Source organism: Dermacentor silvarum, chromosome 1, assembly GCF_013339745.2.
Source record: "Dermacentor silvarum isolate Dsil-2018 chromosome 1, BIME_Dsil_1.4, whole genome shotgun sequence".
NCBI lineage: Eukaryota > Metazoa > Arthropoda > Arachnida > Ixodida > Ixodidae > Dermacentor > Dermacentor silvarum.
The window spans coordinates 235,379,625-235,394,495 of record NC_051154.1 but is presented as its reverse complement, the minus strand read 5'-3'; the positions used below and the strand labels follow the sequence as shown (position 1 = coordinate 235,394,495).

Here is a 14,871-nt window from a genome sequence, read left to right as displayed (position 1 = left end):
TCACCTGTTTTGGTTAGGGGAACCAACTTCTCCACCGTCCAATCGCTCGGTATTGTACAGCGCTGCAAACATGCACTGTGAAATAAATACGTGCAGAAAAACTTAATGATATCCAGGTGAGCTTTTCAGGAACGTGTCGGTCCTGCAGTAGAAGTAGATAACTTTAGTTTTTCTGTCACACAACTAATACAAAGAATTAAAAGAAACGGGTGCCGTCAGAATAAAATTAGTACCACGAACATCAGGATAGACAGTAAGGGATGCGTACGATAAGCATGTTACAGAAGCGTTAAGACCTCACGACAACCGTTATGATTAACAGGGGCGCCCCTGATACCGCACAATTCGTTCGATAATTGAAGACTCATTGCCGCTGACCACACTCCAAGATCTCCGCGGATTGTCAGGCCTAAAAAAGAGTAGGGTCCACTGATAAAAATTGACTTTCGTAGACACCCGAGCCTGGTTCTGGTCCTCGGTCAGTAATAACATATGCTGGTAATAGATTTGGGTCCAGCGGTATGTTCGCACAGGTTTGTAGCGTCACGATAAAAGCAATAATAACTCGCCCAATGATCGAAGATCGCTGCCAAATTGAATGAGCTTGTAACCAGCATCATATTCGATGATTGTATGATCGGGGACGTTGCTCGAAAGCCACGTTTTTTGGTAAGCATCACAATATCGGCTGCGCATGTGTTGATAACCCGGCGCAGACAAGAAATTGCGTTTCTTGCGTAAGCTGTGAACATTGGTAAAACGAACGGAAACGGGTTTTTGTTCGACACTATACTTATAGCTTACATTAGGACCTTGTACCTCCTGTCAATTCAAAACGGTCACGGTTGCCATAGGCGGCTCACCGCACAGGAGAACCTATCGTCATGCATTTTCTTCACACCGTACTTATTTAGTGAAGCAGAACAAAGGGAGATAACCCAGGTACAGCAAGCAACCGTAGACTAAACGAGCTGCCTAAGGCTTCCTGAACTAAACAAACCGAAGAAAAAAATCACTGCATGACATGAGCGGTCAGCAACGCCGGCTATCCATCATCCAACGGATAAGTTTTCATCCATGATCACTTTAGTCTCCCGCTAGACTAAAAGAAAAAATAAGGTGAGGAAGTTGATCCTGCGCGTTACCCGACGTCTGTACCCATAATTGAGTAATGTTCCTCCGAAAATTAATTAAGCGAAGCATTTACCACAATATGTGCATCATTCGAGCACGTACCGTTGTGCAGCAAAATTTGTGGATACCAGTAAAGTTGAGACTGGGGCTTGTTTGTGCATCTTGGAAAAAAGATTAACATTGCGCACGTGAAAACGGGAACAGAAACACGGACGAAACTACAGCGCTGGACCCCAGAGGAAAAATGTGTGACCACTGCAATGCGTTTACCAGCATATATGTTTTGTATGGCAAATCAGTTCTGCGAAAGCCCACAAGATGGAGCAAGGTTCATGAAATGGACAATTTCACGAACTTACAAAGGAAACCCATACGCATTTCTCAGAAACAAAGCTTTCCAGTTGAAGAAAAATTCGTCCTGGTCCGGGGAACGAACGCGGCTGCAAATTACGTGGCATCACAGGGTGCCGCGTAATTCTCAGCCTTGGACAGCCAGCCTGAACTCGAGCGTTACAATGGAAAATCCTACCCAGCCGACCTCGCGTCGCCAGCCGTCTCACCCCTCACTAAGTCACGAAGGAGTGTGAACTCCTAAGAAGGCAGAGGCTCACAGACGAAGGCAAGTTCCTTTGTCGAAACATTGGCTTCAGCCTGAGGCATCCCTTGTTCGACCACTGAAGAAGGGGCAAGTAAGCCCCAAACACCTGCCCCCTAAATATCTAGTGTCCTTGCGGCAGCAATGCCACTTACGCTAGTGTGGAGGTGCCGATCTACGCTTTCGTCCATCCACTGGAGCTTTACGGCCTTTAGCAAGCTTAAAGCGCTCAGAAAAAAAATGTTCTACATCACCATAGATTCTTAAGAGCAATACACGACAGCTCGATAACTGGACTTGAGTTCGAGCTAGCGCTGTGCGTATAAGATATGGTAAAGCGCGGCTTCAGTTTTGCAATGTCACGCAAGGTTGCTGAGGTGCGGATTATAATTAACTGAAATTACATAAGACATCTCGTTTTCTGAACCTCTGAGCGTTCTCATAAGCATTCTTCTCGAGCCTCAACTCCAAACCCGTGCAGGCCAGACTGCCTGCAGCCTCATTGAGCACCAAACCGACATGTTAGGGTATCTCCACTGAAAGTTAGCGGCGAATCCAAGGCTTCATAGTTCCTCTAGTGCGCGTAATGGACGCTGAATATACTCCTAAGAGTCTGCACTAAACAGTAAACCTGACTGCGTCTTGTTGTCTGAAGGGAGAGAAAACATTTTGCGGTTGGCAAGAATTCAACTGCCTCAAGACTGTTTGCATGGCAGCAGCATGCCGTAAAAGACACGACCTACTTGAGTATGACAGTCTTTGAAACCTTCGGGGTCGGAATCGAAAGTCCCGCTGCACTGGCTGTATATTTATTTGTTATGTGAGCCGTCGGTGTAAGGATATGGCCGCACGTTCATTGCAAACCGACAATCTCAAAGCAATGGGTTAGCCGCACGTTCTGTCTGGGTGTTCAAGCACCAGTGTTCAGACACTTCTGCCACAGAATTAAGGCACTTAGTACACGCTCTTGTTCTACTAAAGAAGTCCAAACCCTCCCGTTTTCGGGAAAACTGAAGGCCCAGGACGCGGGGAGTGCTGGCTTTTACGAAAGCGTGTGATTCGACCCGCTTCCGAAGGCGCTGTAGAAGAGCTTTACCCGCATGAGTCTCATTCAGGCGGCATATTTGCATGAGCAGTCACTTAGAGGCAAGAAGACTGGAGGGAGGACGACTGGGACTCGTGAATAAGCTGAAGGAAGTTGTCGTTTACGGCTGCCTATGGCACACAAATGGGTCTTTTCGATGCAGCGACTACTGGCGACTGTCAATGGAACTCGAATGGCTGATATTAAAGGAAAATGTCAATGCATATGCGGTTCGCTATATATAGCGGTGATACGTGTGGCATCGAAGAATGATAACTTCTCTAGCGTGTACCAGCTATTAGCTTCATACTTCGGTGCACTTGATGGGTCGAAACTATTGAGTCTGCAGCACCTCACCAGTACGTCCTGAATGACGCCAAAAAAAGCCTACTTGCATGATTAACCTGCCGAATTGGCGTGCATCATACACTTTTCATCATCCGCATAGGTCTTCACCGCATTCCAGGAAACAGCACAAAGCTGGTCTTCGTTGAATTAGTTGCACTAAACCACGACTATAGATGAGCCGGCTTTTTTCTGCTTTAGCTACGTAAGAAAGTAGCGCACAGACAATAGCACCTACGTGCACACTATGCACAGTAGCGAATTGCTTTAGCGATTACTAATGAGTACCGAGAAACTACGGTTTTCAAGCCACCGCGAAGCTGGAATATATGCAAACATAAGCAAAACCCATTTAACGCTTACTAACACATCCGACATAACACAACACGTCCCTTATTTCTTGGCGGACGCGCGTTTGCCGTTGTTATATTAAATCACGCGACGAGCCTAGTTATAGAAAAAGAACTCTGCCAACAAATCTGTGAGAACCGGCTCACTCGCTAACTCACTTTCAAACAACTTTTAAGTTGCTTCCTCGGCAAATAGCTAGCTTTAATACAATTTGTTTCCATCGCTTTTTCTTTTCTTTCTTTCTCTTTTTTTTTTTCCTGTTCACCCTGGCTACATAGGGACCACCAGGATTCCCAGGTCCTCCTGGCATCAAAGGCGACAAAGGCATCGACGGTCAGAAGGGCGAGCAGGTAAGACATTCTCAAACGCTAGCTGCGCTACTTATGCTTACACGCGGTTGGTACGCCAAACTGGTGCGGTTATCGCGCATTTCAAGACGAGACAACGCGTGTCTCGAATGGTTTCAGTATTCTTCTTCTTTCTGGGTTTTTACGTGCCAAAACCAGTTCTGATTATGAGGCACGCCATAGTGCATGGCTCCGGATTAATTTTGACCACCTGGGGTTCTTTAACGCGCACTACAACGCAAGCACACGGGCGTTTTTGCATTTCGCCTCCATCGAAATGCGGCCGCCGGGGCCGGGATTCGATCCCGCGATCTCGTGCTCAGCAGCGCAACGCCTTAGCTGACTGAGCCACCCCGGCGGGTGGTTTCAGTATTCCGTAGCCTACGTGGTACACGTTATGTTATGATCTCTCGACTGCATCTGATAACACATTTAATTCGTATACTCACCCAGGGTCTAGGAATAACGTTTACTCTGGAGTCGTTTCAGTTAACATAGTCCTTAAAAGCCTCCTTCAGGCATTGCACGACGAAAATAAGTGGAACAACAATCTACGCGCATAACGCAGTTTCGATACGTATTATATCTGCAAACTAGTGCCAAAGTCTCAGGATTTCGGCTACAGGGGTGCGACTTCACTGATTCGGAGCCCCGATTCTGCACTTGCAACATGTGCCCTAAAGTCAATAGCTTAAAGATAAATAGTGGAACTCTGTTAAAGAACTATAGCTGAACATTGTATTTTATCGTACACGTAATATCCGCCTCTTCAAGTAGTCCACATGAAAGGCGGAACTGTGTTATGTGCCAGGGCCCATAGGTGCCATTACGCTCAAGTCCACCGGACTGAGTGACCGTCTCTGAGGCAGTGATGATCATTCTGGTTCTGCGTCTCCAGCGTGCCTGAACTCTGCTCACGTGATTGAAGGATCTACCACCGCACACAACGCTGCGGAAATTATATTCTGCTTAGAATAACAAAGAAAAAAAGCACGAGTTAAGAATTTGACAGGTCGATCAACAAGAGTCTCATCTCCTAGCTTTCGTTAGCTCCGCTTTCGGTTTTACTCTAGTCTACTTTCTTGTGCGCGGTGAGATGTAAGAAAAAGAAGTAAGAAAAAAAAGGTGAAGTAGTATGCAACACACACACACACACACACACACACACACACACACACACACACACACACACACACACACACACACACACACACACACACACACACACGCACACGCACACGCACACACACACACACACACACACACACACACACACGATATCCTTACGTGCAAATGACGTCCGGGAACTTCGCACTATAGCGCCGTGTGTTTCGATTGCAAATGGAAATCAAGCTTGTCGAGATCAGTTAAAAGTGGTTAGAGCTCTGTACACAAACGCGAGGATAGGATCATCGATCCTTTTGTGGCTTTCGATGGCGGTTTCCCATCACAAACAGCATGTGGTGTAGCGAACATGCCTATGGCGTTCTGCTGCCGAGGACTATGTTACGGGTTCGATTCTCGGGCGCGGCGGCCTCATTCCGATGAGTAGATAAAACAATGACACTCTATAGTGCCGAGCTTTCGTTTTTGTAAATGTTAAAAAACCCCAGTTAAGTCAAAATTACACCGGAACCCTCCACTACGCAGGCCCTCATGGCCCCTGTATTGTTCTGGAACGGTGCACACCATCAGTTAATAATTAATTAATTTGTTCCAGTGATTTACATCCCACAGTAATAAAGTCAACTGAAAACCAGTAATAAATACCAACGAATAAATAAATAAAATCTGGCTTCTATAAGGCCCTTACCACGCGGCCAGACAGTGCGGGTATTATTGATTATTTGAGTTTGAATGCATTCTTTCATCTTGACGTTCATTCGATGTCCCACTTCTGTAGTGGACAATACAAACTTTTCATTTTATTTGGAGAGGTTGGTATGTTGGTGTTCCATCGAGCTGTTCCCATGGCGAAGCTGCAACAATCAATAAATGCGTGGAGGCAATATGTCCGTCTTATACAAGTGACCTGAAAATTGATCACTTCCAAGTGTACACACGCTGGCACAGTCAGACACAGTTGTCTATACGGAGTCTGCTTCGTGTCATAGCCGTCTTATTTTTGTTTAAATGTCCTCGAACGATCGATTCGTACCGAGACAAACGCAAGAAAGCGGCGCGACTCGCCTTTGCGGCGTCTTCCGCAAGTGATCACGTATTTGCTTTAACTCAACTGGTTTCTTGTGTAACGGACAGGTCAATGTAAACAGGATGTATATATTTGTAACTTTCTATTATGTTCTTAGTATCTACAAATAGTTGAGTTCCTACAAACCAACTGTGAAAGGTTTTGATAATTTCTATTTAGCTCTAATTTTTATTTTGCTTAGTGTCTTGTTTTTAGCTGCACTTTTGGACTAGCGGGATCTAGTTGAGCCACACAAAAAAAGGAAGAAAACAGGTAAATGTGAACAGAATTTGTAGTCGCTAACTTGATGCTATAGTATTGTCTCGAAGTGTGTTGTTTATGGAGTGCGCCGTTGTCGAAAAGGTTCCAGTTTACGATAAATGAAGGCCGTGACATCAGCGGGACGGTTTCAGTCACATCATTCGGATACAAGTTGGAAAAGTGCCAGACGCTAAGTGAAAGCGAATGGCCACCCATCAATTGTCCTCGTTATTTATTGGTTTGTTCAACTTTACCCATCTTTACAGTCCGTAGAGACGCCGAACGTTAGCACAAACCTACAAAACAAAACCCTTAGAACGCGGATATATAGGAAAGTGTGGCATTATACTATGTTACGGCAACATAACGTCGGAAGATTAAACGAAATCGGCAAAGGTTCTAAATTGCACCCGCTCTCCTGAGCATATTTCAGGCGCGCGTGAAAATAAATCCACGCCTAATCCGGAGTGTTTTGCTAAGCCGAACGGGCGCTTTTTGTGGGCGATTTTCGATATTTTAACGCGATAGAGTTTAGGGCCCCGTGTCGCAGAAAATCCGGCGTCGGCAACCGGCGTGTGATCGCGGGTGGCGGAGAAAATCATCCAACCACATCGACCGTGCAGGCCCTCCACGTGGTGCAAGGTTTTGGTGAACAAAAATTGAATGTCTCACAATTAAATCCGTCAGAAAAATGGTAAAGCACGACTTTACCATTCGGCGTCGGATTCGCCGTCGGATTGTTTACCAATCGGCGTCGGATTGTAATTTCAATGTACGAGAAAACCTAATTCTGCTACGAGGAAACTCAAACATTTCTACCAGACCTGCGCGCGTCGGGGCAATAGCAAACAATTAATAAAATAATAAAAAATGTGCTAGGGCCTTCACATTTTAATGTAAGACCACTTATATTGCCCCTAGAAAAACGTCTTTCCAGCAATGCATTTCAGTGAAGCCGACTTCAAAGGGATCGGTGTAAGCTTGGTCTTAGTAAGCTGGCTTTCCCACGCTCAGTGTTGCAGGGAATGAAGCCTACTTGCCGTATGCGAACGATGCGATGTGAACGGGTCCCGATAACGCTATCGCGTTCTACTCTTAGTCTCTACTCTTAGTCTCTACTCTTAAGCGTCCTCCGTTGTTTTTTTTTTTTTTTTTTTTTTTGGTGCGTGGCGCTTCACGCTTGCATTTATGTGTGCGTGCTCGCTTGTGCGTCCGCGCATGCTCACGCCGTGTTTGTGTGTGATCTCCGAGGAAACCGGTGGTCATGGCGGCTTGGCTGGGCGCCGCACTCTTTGTTCGCAGGGCGAGAAAGGCGACCTGGGACTCATCGGACCCATGGGTCTACCGGTAAGTCAGTCCTTCGGGAAAGGGGGAATCGAACACGGGCCGCGTATATAAGGCACGGCGAGAATGCAGGACTCGCTATTGCCCGGGAAAACGCCCGCTGTCATTTCTCAGGGTCCAATGGGTCCGCTGGGGCCGGCCGGACTGCCCGGAAAAGAAGGCCGGACGGGAATCACGGTAAGACCATCACTTCTCGTCGCGCGCCGATCTCGACGGGAGCGCGCGAGACGCCGCCGCCGCCGTCGTCGTCGTCGGTACTTAAAAGGGCGACGCCCGCTCCTTGACGAGGTTTATAGAGAAAGCCTAAAGGTTTCCCTACCTCTCCTTCTTCTTTTCTTTTTTTCCCGCCATCTTTTCCAAAATTCACGAGCTTCGCTGCGTTTCGCGATGCTTGGACGCTCGCAGACATTTCTTTCGCCTCGTACGTCAATTACACTGCAGGGCGAGGGAAGAGGGCCAGGCGATAAAGAGGCCGGCCGTTATCTTCATTGCCGCGCAGCTTTCGGATACGTTACAGTTCGCTTGAAATACTTGAGATGAAAACGAATGTGAGAGAGTTGATTCGCACTCGGCAGCAGTCACTTTAGAAAATTGCGTCAATAATCGTTACGACTGTCGAAGCATAGGGCTAACGTACCTACAGTCTCAACGTCCGAGAGGAAGATGCGCACCCGAACAGGGCACTTCGTAGTGTGCACGGTCGCTCTCCGGGACTTTCCTTCTATGCACTGCCACTTTCTCGCTTAGTTCAAGTTTGGTCCTTTTTTTTTTCTTAGCAAGCGGAGGCTTCCGATAAACACGCCTCTGGGCCTCGAATTGCCGTCGCGTGCTCTGCGGACAATAATAGGTACAACGAACTCATCGCGTGAGCGTGCCCTGTGACGTATACACACTTCACCTCACTCCCTCCGATCAACGCACTTGTTCGCGATCGCCTCATTCAGATCGTGAACACTTTCGTTGATCAAAAATTGAAGCTCTCAGCCTCACAAGGCGCACTCTTCGTCGTGCACTCCGGAGTGTGTATAGCACGCCTACTCACGCCTCCTTCTCTGTTCCTTGCATGCTGCCACTTTGCCCTCTAGCCATTCCACCAACGCCTTCTCCAATATCCTCCATCGCAGCGAGTGTGTTTAGCTACATCCCAGAAGCAACAAGTAGCTAGTACAGCTTGGCAGACACAAATGAAAAGCATTTTCGTCAGACATTTTCTAGCCTATGAAACGTGCTCTCAGATGGTTGCAAAAGACGCGTGACATGAAAAGCGGAGAGAGCAAACCATTTCCTCAGGGGAGGGGAAAGAAGGTGGTGGAGAGGTAGTAATGATTCTTGTAAGTGGTCACTTCTTCCGGCACAGGCGGCAAATACGAAATCACTCGTCGATGACGACAAGGAAGCGAGCGAACACGCCCGTAGGCCATTCTACAGGAAGAAAACTCCGCGCCAGGTCAAGTGCAGGCCGGCCAGTACTTGCACCCTGGGTCTCGGTACAGGGCTGTGCGCGCACGAGAAGCCCCCTCCCCCTTCCCCCTATTCTAGAGTTACTGCCCTATCCGTCCTTCATTTTTGCTGTATATACCTTTATTTTTGTCTTTGTCGGGGCGGGGGCTTGATATAAGCTTGTCGAGCTTGTATCGTACCATGTTATAATGTCGAGCTTGATAGACATTTGTCAAGCAGGTCTATATGTGCGCCTATTGTAAACGTGGCCCGCCCTTGTGCCGGCGCACCTGTAGCCCGCGCCTGCCGGAAACGTGTGACCGCAGTGCAAAGTTCCACGTTCCAACTAACCGTGATTGTTCGCGCGAGTGACGCATCTTTGCAGGAGAGCCGCCGGGGTGTGAGACAGGCCACTGGTGATGGGAGCACACGTTAACACATTCTGGCGAGGTGCATGGTGTGATTGTTTGTGGTATGACTGACGCTCAGCCCCGCCTCGCATACTATCCCCCCGCACCCACCGCGTTGTGGCTCGCGCGGTGGCGCTTGGATCGCGATGCGAACTCCGCTGACCCATCGTCCCGTTTTTTCTTTTTTTTTTTTTCTTTCTCGACCCTCTTCCTCCCCACAGGGGCCGCCGGGGCTGGACGGAATGAAGGTAACGTGCAGGGGATCGCACGCGCGCTCTGGCGAAGGGAGGCAGGCATTTACGGTAAGCGCGCGCCCGCTTCCTACGCAGGGCGAACGTGGTGCGCCAGGTAACAAAGGCGAGAAAGGAGAGCCCGGCCTTCCCGTAAGTTCGAGATGCTGCTTTGATTTTTTTTTCTTTGCAATCCCAGTTTCCCGAAATGTCATCCGTGGAACACCAGCGTGGTCTCTCGGCTTCACCGCGAGATCCAGCGCATGCAACAAATGCGCTAATATACAACTCAGCTCGTGCTTCATGACGTGCACCTGGTCAGAAAGACCGACTCGTGACGAGACTTATGACTCCTCGCTAGGCATTATGAGACGAAGCGCAATTTCTATCCAGTGCATTATTCCAGATGCCGTACCAGGAGCACGCATCGTTGCAGTCTGCCGCGCGGGCACGTCATTCATTCTTTTTTTTTTTCTACTTTTACACATCCTAGCTCGGCATTTTTTGAATGGAAAGAATTCTAACCCCAAAATTAATTATGTCTAGCGCAAGTGCCGGCTCTGCAACATGGTGGTATGCGTGTAGATTTTTTTTTTTTTACCTCTTGCTTCTTTTCCTTTTCTATGCCTTGCCTTAGCTTACCTCAAGACGCAGTGCGAAACTCTACAAAACTGACATGAATGACAGACTGCCATAAACGGACGCGTAGATTCAGCAAGATTTTCAACTGGCAACGCTTCTGGCATACCGCTAGTGCAGCTTCTTATGCGAAATAAACGTGTGTAACCTTTCAGGTGTATGATGACGGCGAATAGTGGACCGTTCAATGCGGAGAAGGTTTTAAGTTTGCTTTTGTCTAACCCTGCTGATCTGAATTTGCGAAACAACACTCTTTTAGAGTGTCGTTCCATTCAGTGCGCACCGTGATAGTGGGATGTTCAACAAATTATTGTAATCGACGGGAACTTATATGGGAAGAAAACTAATAATCTATCGTGATCTATACGACACTAACACTTCCTAAGGCAAATGTAGTGTATAAGATAAGTGCGTTGGTGTGTATAAAGCGTTCGCTGAGTATACGCAAAACGTATAAGACATACCATTCTACGCAGAAGTTCGCAGTGCACGCGCTAATTCTAAACACACGTACACTCAGAACGACAGATCAAAGGCAATTTAAGGAGCACTTGGTTTGTGCGATAGTATTTGAAGATATGCTGCAATATGCCATCTGCCATTGCCCGGCACATTAACTCATCGAGTGCTGTATCTGGCCCTTCACGCGACCGTTGTGTGCTACATAGCTGTGTATGTCCCCTGGCATCCTTAACGAGTGCCTAAACAGGACGGGCACAGCTATGGCCGGTGCCTGCAACACGCGGTGTCCGCGTGAAGGAGCACGCGCGATATTGCAAGGACAAGCGTCAGGACCGTGGCTAACGGCCAACACGCGGCGGACGGCCGGTCCTGCAGGGGGTGCACGCCAAAGTTTCCACGCCACGTTTATCCCACGGACGAGTTGCGCCCGCCGACTGACGTTGTCGAATATTTGGTCCCCCAGCTGGTGGTCCAGCAGGCCTGTCAGAACTTGAGTTGTTTCTCTTTGCGCGACATCTGTGTCATATGCACATCGGGCAGTCGGCCAGCCCCGTGCGCCGACCGGCTGTCTCGCTGCTGTGCCAGCGTCTTCTAATGAGTCGTCTCTTCTTCTTCCATCCCCTTTTCCCCCCTCCCCGAAATCAGGGCACCGACGGCATCCCAGGGTTACCGGTAATTATGAAGCTCCTCTCTAGACTACGGGGCCCCGCGCGCAGCCGCTGGCTCGTGGTACGCGCGGTCATACACCCTCAACCCCAACGCGCGACAGAGCCTCCTGCCCTCCCCACCCCCGTCCCCTCCCCTGTTTGCTACAGCCGTGTGCATGCTGGGGGCTGCTGCGCTGTTGGCCGCTGACCTGCAGTGTTGTTCACGTCGCTTTTTTTTTCTTCTTCTGCGTGTGCGTGCGTGACTGTGTGTGATGCTTGCGAGTCCCCGCGCCGCCCATCGTGGCTCCGTCCGAGGCTCAGCAGGAACGGCGGTGTCCACTGACGCTCTCTTCCTCTTGCCGCCCACTTTATTTTGCAGGGACCCAAGGGCGACCGGGGCGAGACGGGCATATTGGTGAGTGTCGGCTTTGCCTTCCCCGATTTTCTATCCCGCGCGAATACTTCGGAGTCAGGCAGACCGCGCTTATAAGGTGCTGCCATGCAGAAAGCGCCTTCCAGCGCACTCCCCCGCACCGACGCTCGCAATACGCGGGCATGATTAAGCCCGAGACGGCAGCGGTGGTTGTCTCGCCCGCGGAGCTCCAGGCGCGAAGGTTGGATTGAGGGGCGCACGTGGTTCGTTTATTATAAGCGACGCGATAGAGTGTAAGCGTGGGTATAGTGTAGCGCGGGCTATTTCAGAGGCACAAATCGCTCCCGCGCCTATATACCGTGTTACCCAGCTAACGTTAACCAAACTGTTCAAAGAAAAAGAAAGGATTTAAAAAACACACTGTGTGAAATACGATCTTAAGACCTACGGTGTTCGGTCATCAGACCTCTGACGTGAGTTTAATAATTACATTTTGCATCGTGTATTTTTAATATTTTTGTTGTTGTCGTCGTAGAACAGCTTGGCTAGCGTTAGCTTGGACAGCCTGTATACACGGTTACTTCTGTTAAATATTCGCAGAAATTTTCTCGAAGCGCTGTACAATGTGCATATTTCGTAACACTCGGAGAGGTTTCCGAACGCACTGGTAATCGTTGGATGCGCTCTAAATTTAAACGACTTGCTTAAACCCTGTACTTCTGCCAAGAGAAAATTTCAGTCCGAGGTTATTGCCTGTTCGTACATATGGAGAAACTTGAAGCGTATATATCCAGAAATTTCCACGACGAAATATATCTTCCTCTGGACGCTTACCGAAAAAAAAAATATTTGTCGACACCGCCTTCTAGCGAGGCAATGGACATGCGTCTTGCAACAATCGACACTAATATGACTTCCTACGACTTGCCTGCTATTTTTTTTTTTTTTTTTGCACCAACTGGGGTGGGGGCTCCATAGTTATTCTTCTTCCTGTTTTTTTTTTTTTTTTTTTTTTTTTTTTTGGGGGGGGGGGGGGTGTATAGTAGGGGAGAAGCGACAGATAAATCAGGTCCAGAGACTTTCTGGCCCCAAGAAGAGACAGATTTATGTATAGGTCCACAACTTCAGCGCATAAAGCAGCATTGTATCGAACTCGACATAAAATCACTAGCAAGCTTGACCGTGCAGTCTCTATCGGTGTCGCCTCTGCCAGAAGATACTTTACAAACTCTGCCTTTGGCAGAAGGCTTGATATAGAAGAGACGAAGTGGGGTAGTTTTGAGCTCAGCGGCAAGATATTTCTGTTTGGTTCCACGCTTACGTGCCGATTTAATTACCTCTCGCGTACAGGTTGGCACCTCAAAGAGCGACACAGCCAGCGGCTTTGGACGCAATGAAAAGGCAGGCACAACGTCGCAGACAAACCAACCTTCGCTTTCTGTTTGTATAAGTCTAACCGAATCCTTTCGCAAACGAGAAGGGGAATGTTTCTTTAGTTGACGAGATAAAGGACAGACAACGAAGGAGAATATTGTGTAAAAAAAAAAAAAAACTGTCGGGATAACCACTTTTCAGTCTGCGTAAATTTGTTTGTTTGTTTGTTTGTTTGTTTGTTTGTTTGTTTGTTTGTTTGTTTGTTTGTTTGTTTGTTTGTTTGTTTGTTTGTTTGTTTGTTTGTTTGTTTGTTTACAATACTGCCAGTCTCTACTGAGACCATAGCAGGTGGGCACTATATGTATGCACAGATACAAAGAACGCCCATCACGTTAACGATCAAGCAATACAAATGGTCAAGTTTTTGCGAGATTCTTATAAGTTAGTAACGTGCCGGAAAGGCAAACGGTGATTTTTTTTTTCTTGCGTGTACTTTGTTGTTTGTCGAAATTGTGCATGGAGTCTCGATTTGCACTTATGCCTAAAAACTTGGTCAACTCGTTGTCGGTGAGATGAAGGCGACGGCAAAAAAGGTCAACAATTCCTCACTTAGGCTTTGTTTTGTTTCTATTGACGCAGCATGGAGACGCAAATACCAAGAGAAAAAAAATTTGAGAAGGAAAGAACGCGGCGGCTCATATCAACGGCAGAAATGTGCGCGTACCGTATACATGGCGTCGTTGTAAGGCGACGCAGTATGTGGCCCTTCCGAGCTATGCCCGAGATAACTTTTACCCATCTCACCCACCTCGCGGCTTGGGCTCCTTAATCTGGCGCGTTCGAGCGCTGCACTGGTGGGCTGCGCGAGAGAAAGCGCACCCAACCATGCGCGCTGCCCTCGCCCGAGCCACGGGCCGGCGTGGGACGCGCAGGGGACAAAGGCGAGCAGTGGCGAACGTCCCCGCCAATCAGGCCAGCGAGCGCTGTCCTGGGGCATGATGAAATCGAGAGTCGCTCACTTTTGGCTGCTTTTTTTTTTCTCTCTCTCTTTTTAGGGACCCCGTGGGAAGCGTGGAAAGAAAGGAGACAAGGGCGATAAAGGCGATCAAGTAAACATTGCTTGCTTTGCATATCAATACCCTGCTCTGGTCTCGCGCGAAATTGCACCGGAGTGTATAGTGTCGTTCTCAGCGAAGCCCTGGGAATTCACCTTTGGTCGATGCTATTCGCGGGCAAGAAAATGAACACTGACCGAATACGCTTGGCAGAGCGAACCTATATAGAGGGCGATTACCTGCGGCGCCGTCATCCATTTGCACTTTGCGCGGCGTGCGCGCGGAGGCCGATCATTAGTAAGCCCTAAAAGGGAATTGCGCTGGCGAATGAGTAGTATAGCGTTTCATTGTTCCTACTCTTCTTTACTCGCAGGCAGAGCTGTAAAAATGTAATTGTAAGGGAAAGTAAGGCCAGTGCTATATAGCTTCCTGGCTACGCCACTATCGCATTAATGGCGCATGTACGGTATAGAACACGCGTGGCATGATTGGGTCGCTGACTGTCGTAGCAAGTCGATAACATCTGCATGCACGCGAGAACGGTCAGTAAATAGAGTAAAATGATTCACGAGACTGCGTCGTGCCAAAA

At 48.3% G+C, this 14,871-nt stretch overlaps 1 protein-coding gene across 1 annotated transcript in view; it reads left to right on the top strand.

The window, feature by feature from the left end:
- Positions 1–14,871, top strand: part of LOC119437878 (collagen alpha chain CG42342-like) — a 362,253-nt gene that overhangs the window by 332,159 nt on the left and 15,223 nt on the right. The window contains exons 23-30 of the mRNA XM_037704752.2: positions 3,788–3,859; positions 7,611–7,655; positions 7,767–7,829; positions 9,724–9,750; positions 9,832–9,885; positions 11,479–11,505; positions 11,860–11,895; positions 14,283–14,336. Coding sequence (XP_037560680.1) covers positions 3,788–3,859; positions 7,611–7,655; positions 7,767–7,829; positions 9,724–9,750; positions 9,832–9,885; positions 11,479–11,505; positions 11,860–11,895; positions 14,283–14,336 — 378 coding nt within the window. The remainder of the gene's footprint in view (positions 1–3,787; positions 3,860–7,610; positions 7,656–7,766; positions 7,830–9,723; positions 9,751–9,831; positions 9,886–11,478; positions 11,506–11,859; positions 11,896–14,282; positions 14,337–14,871) is intronic.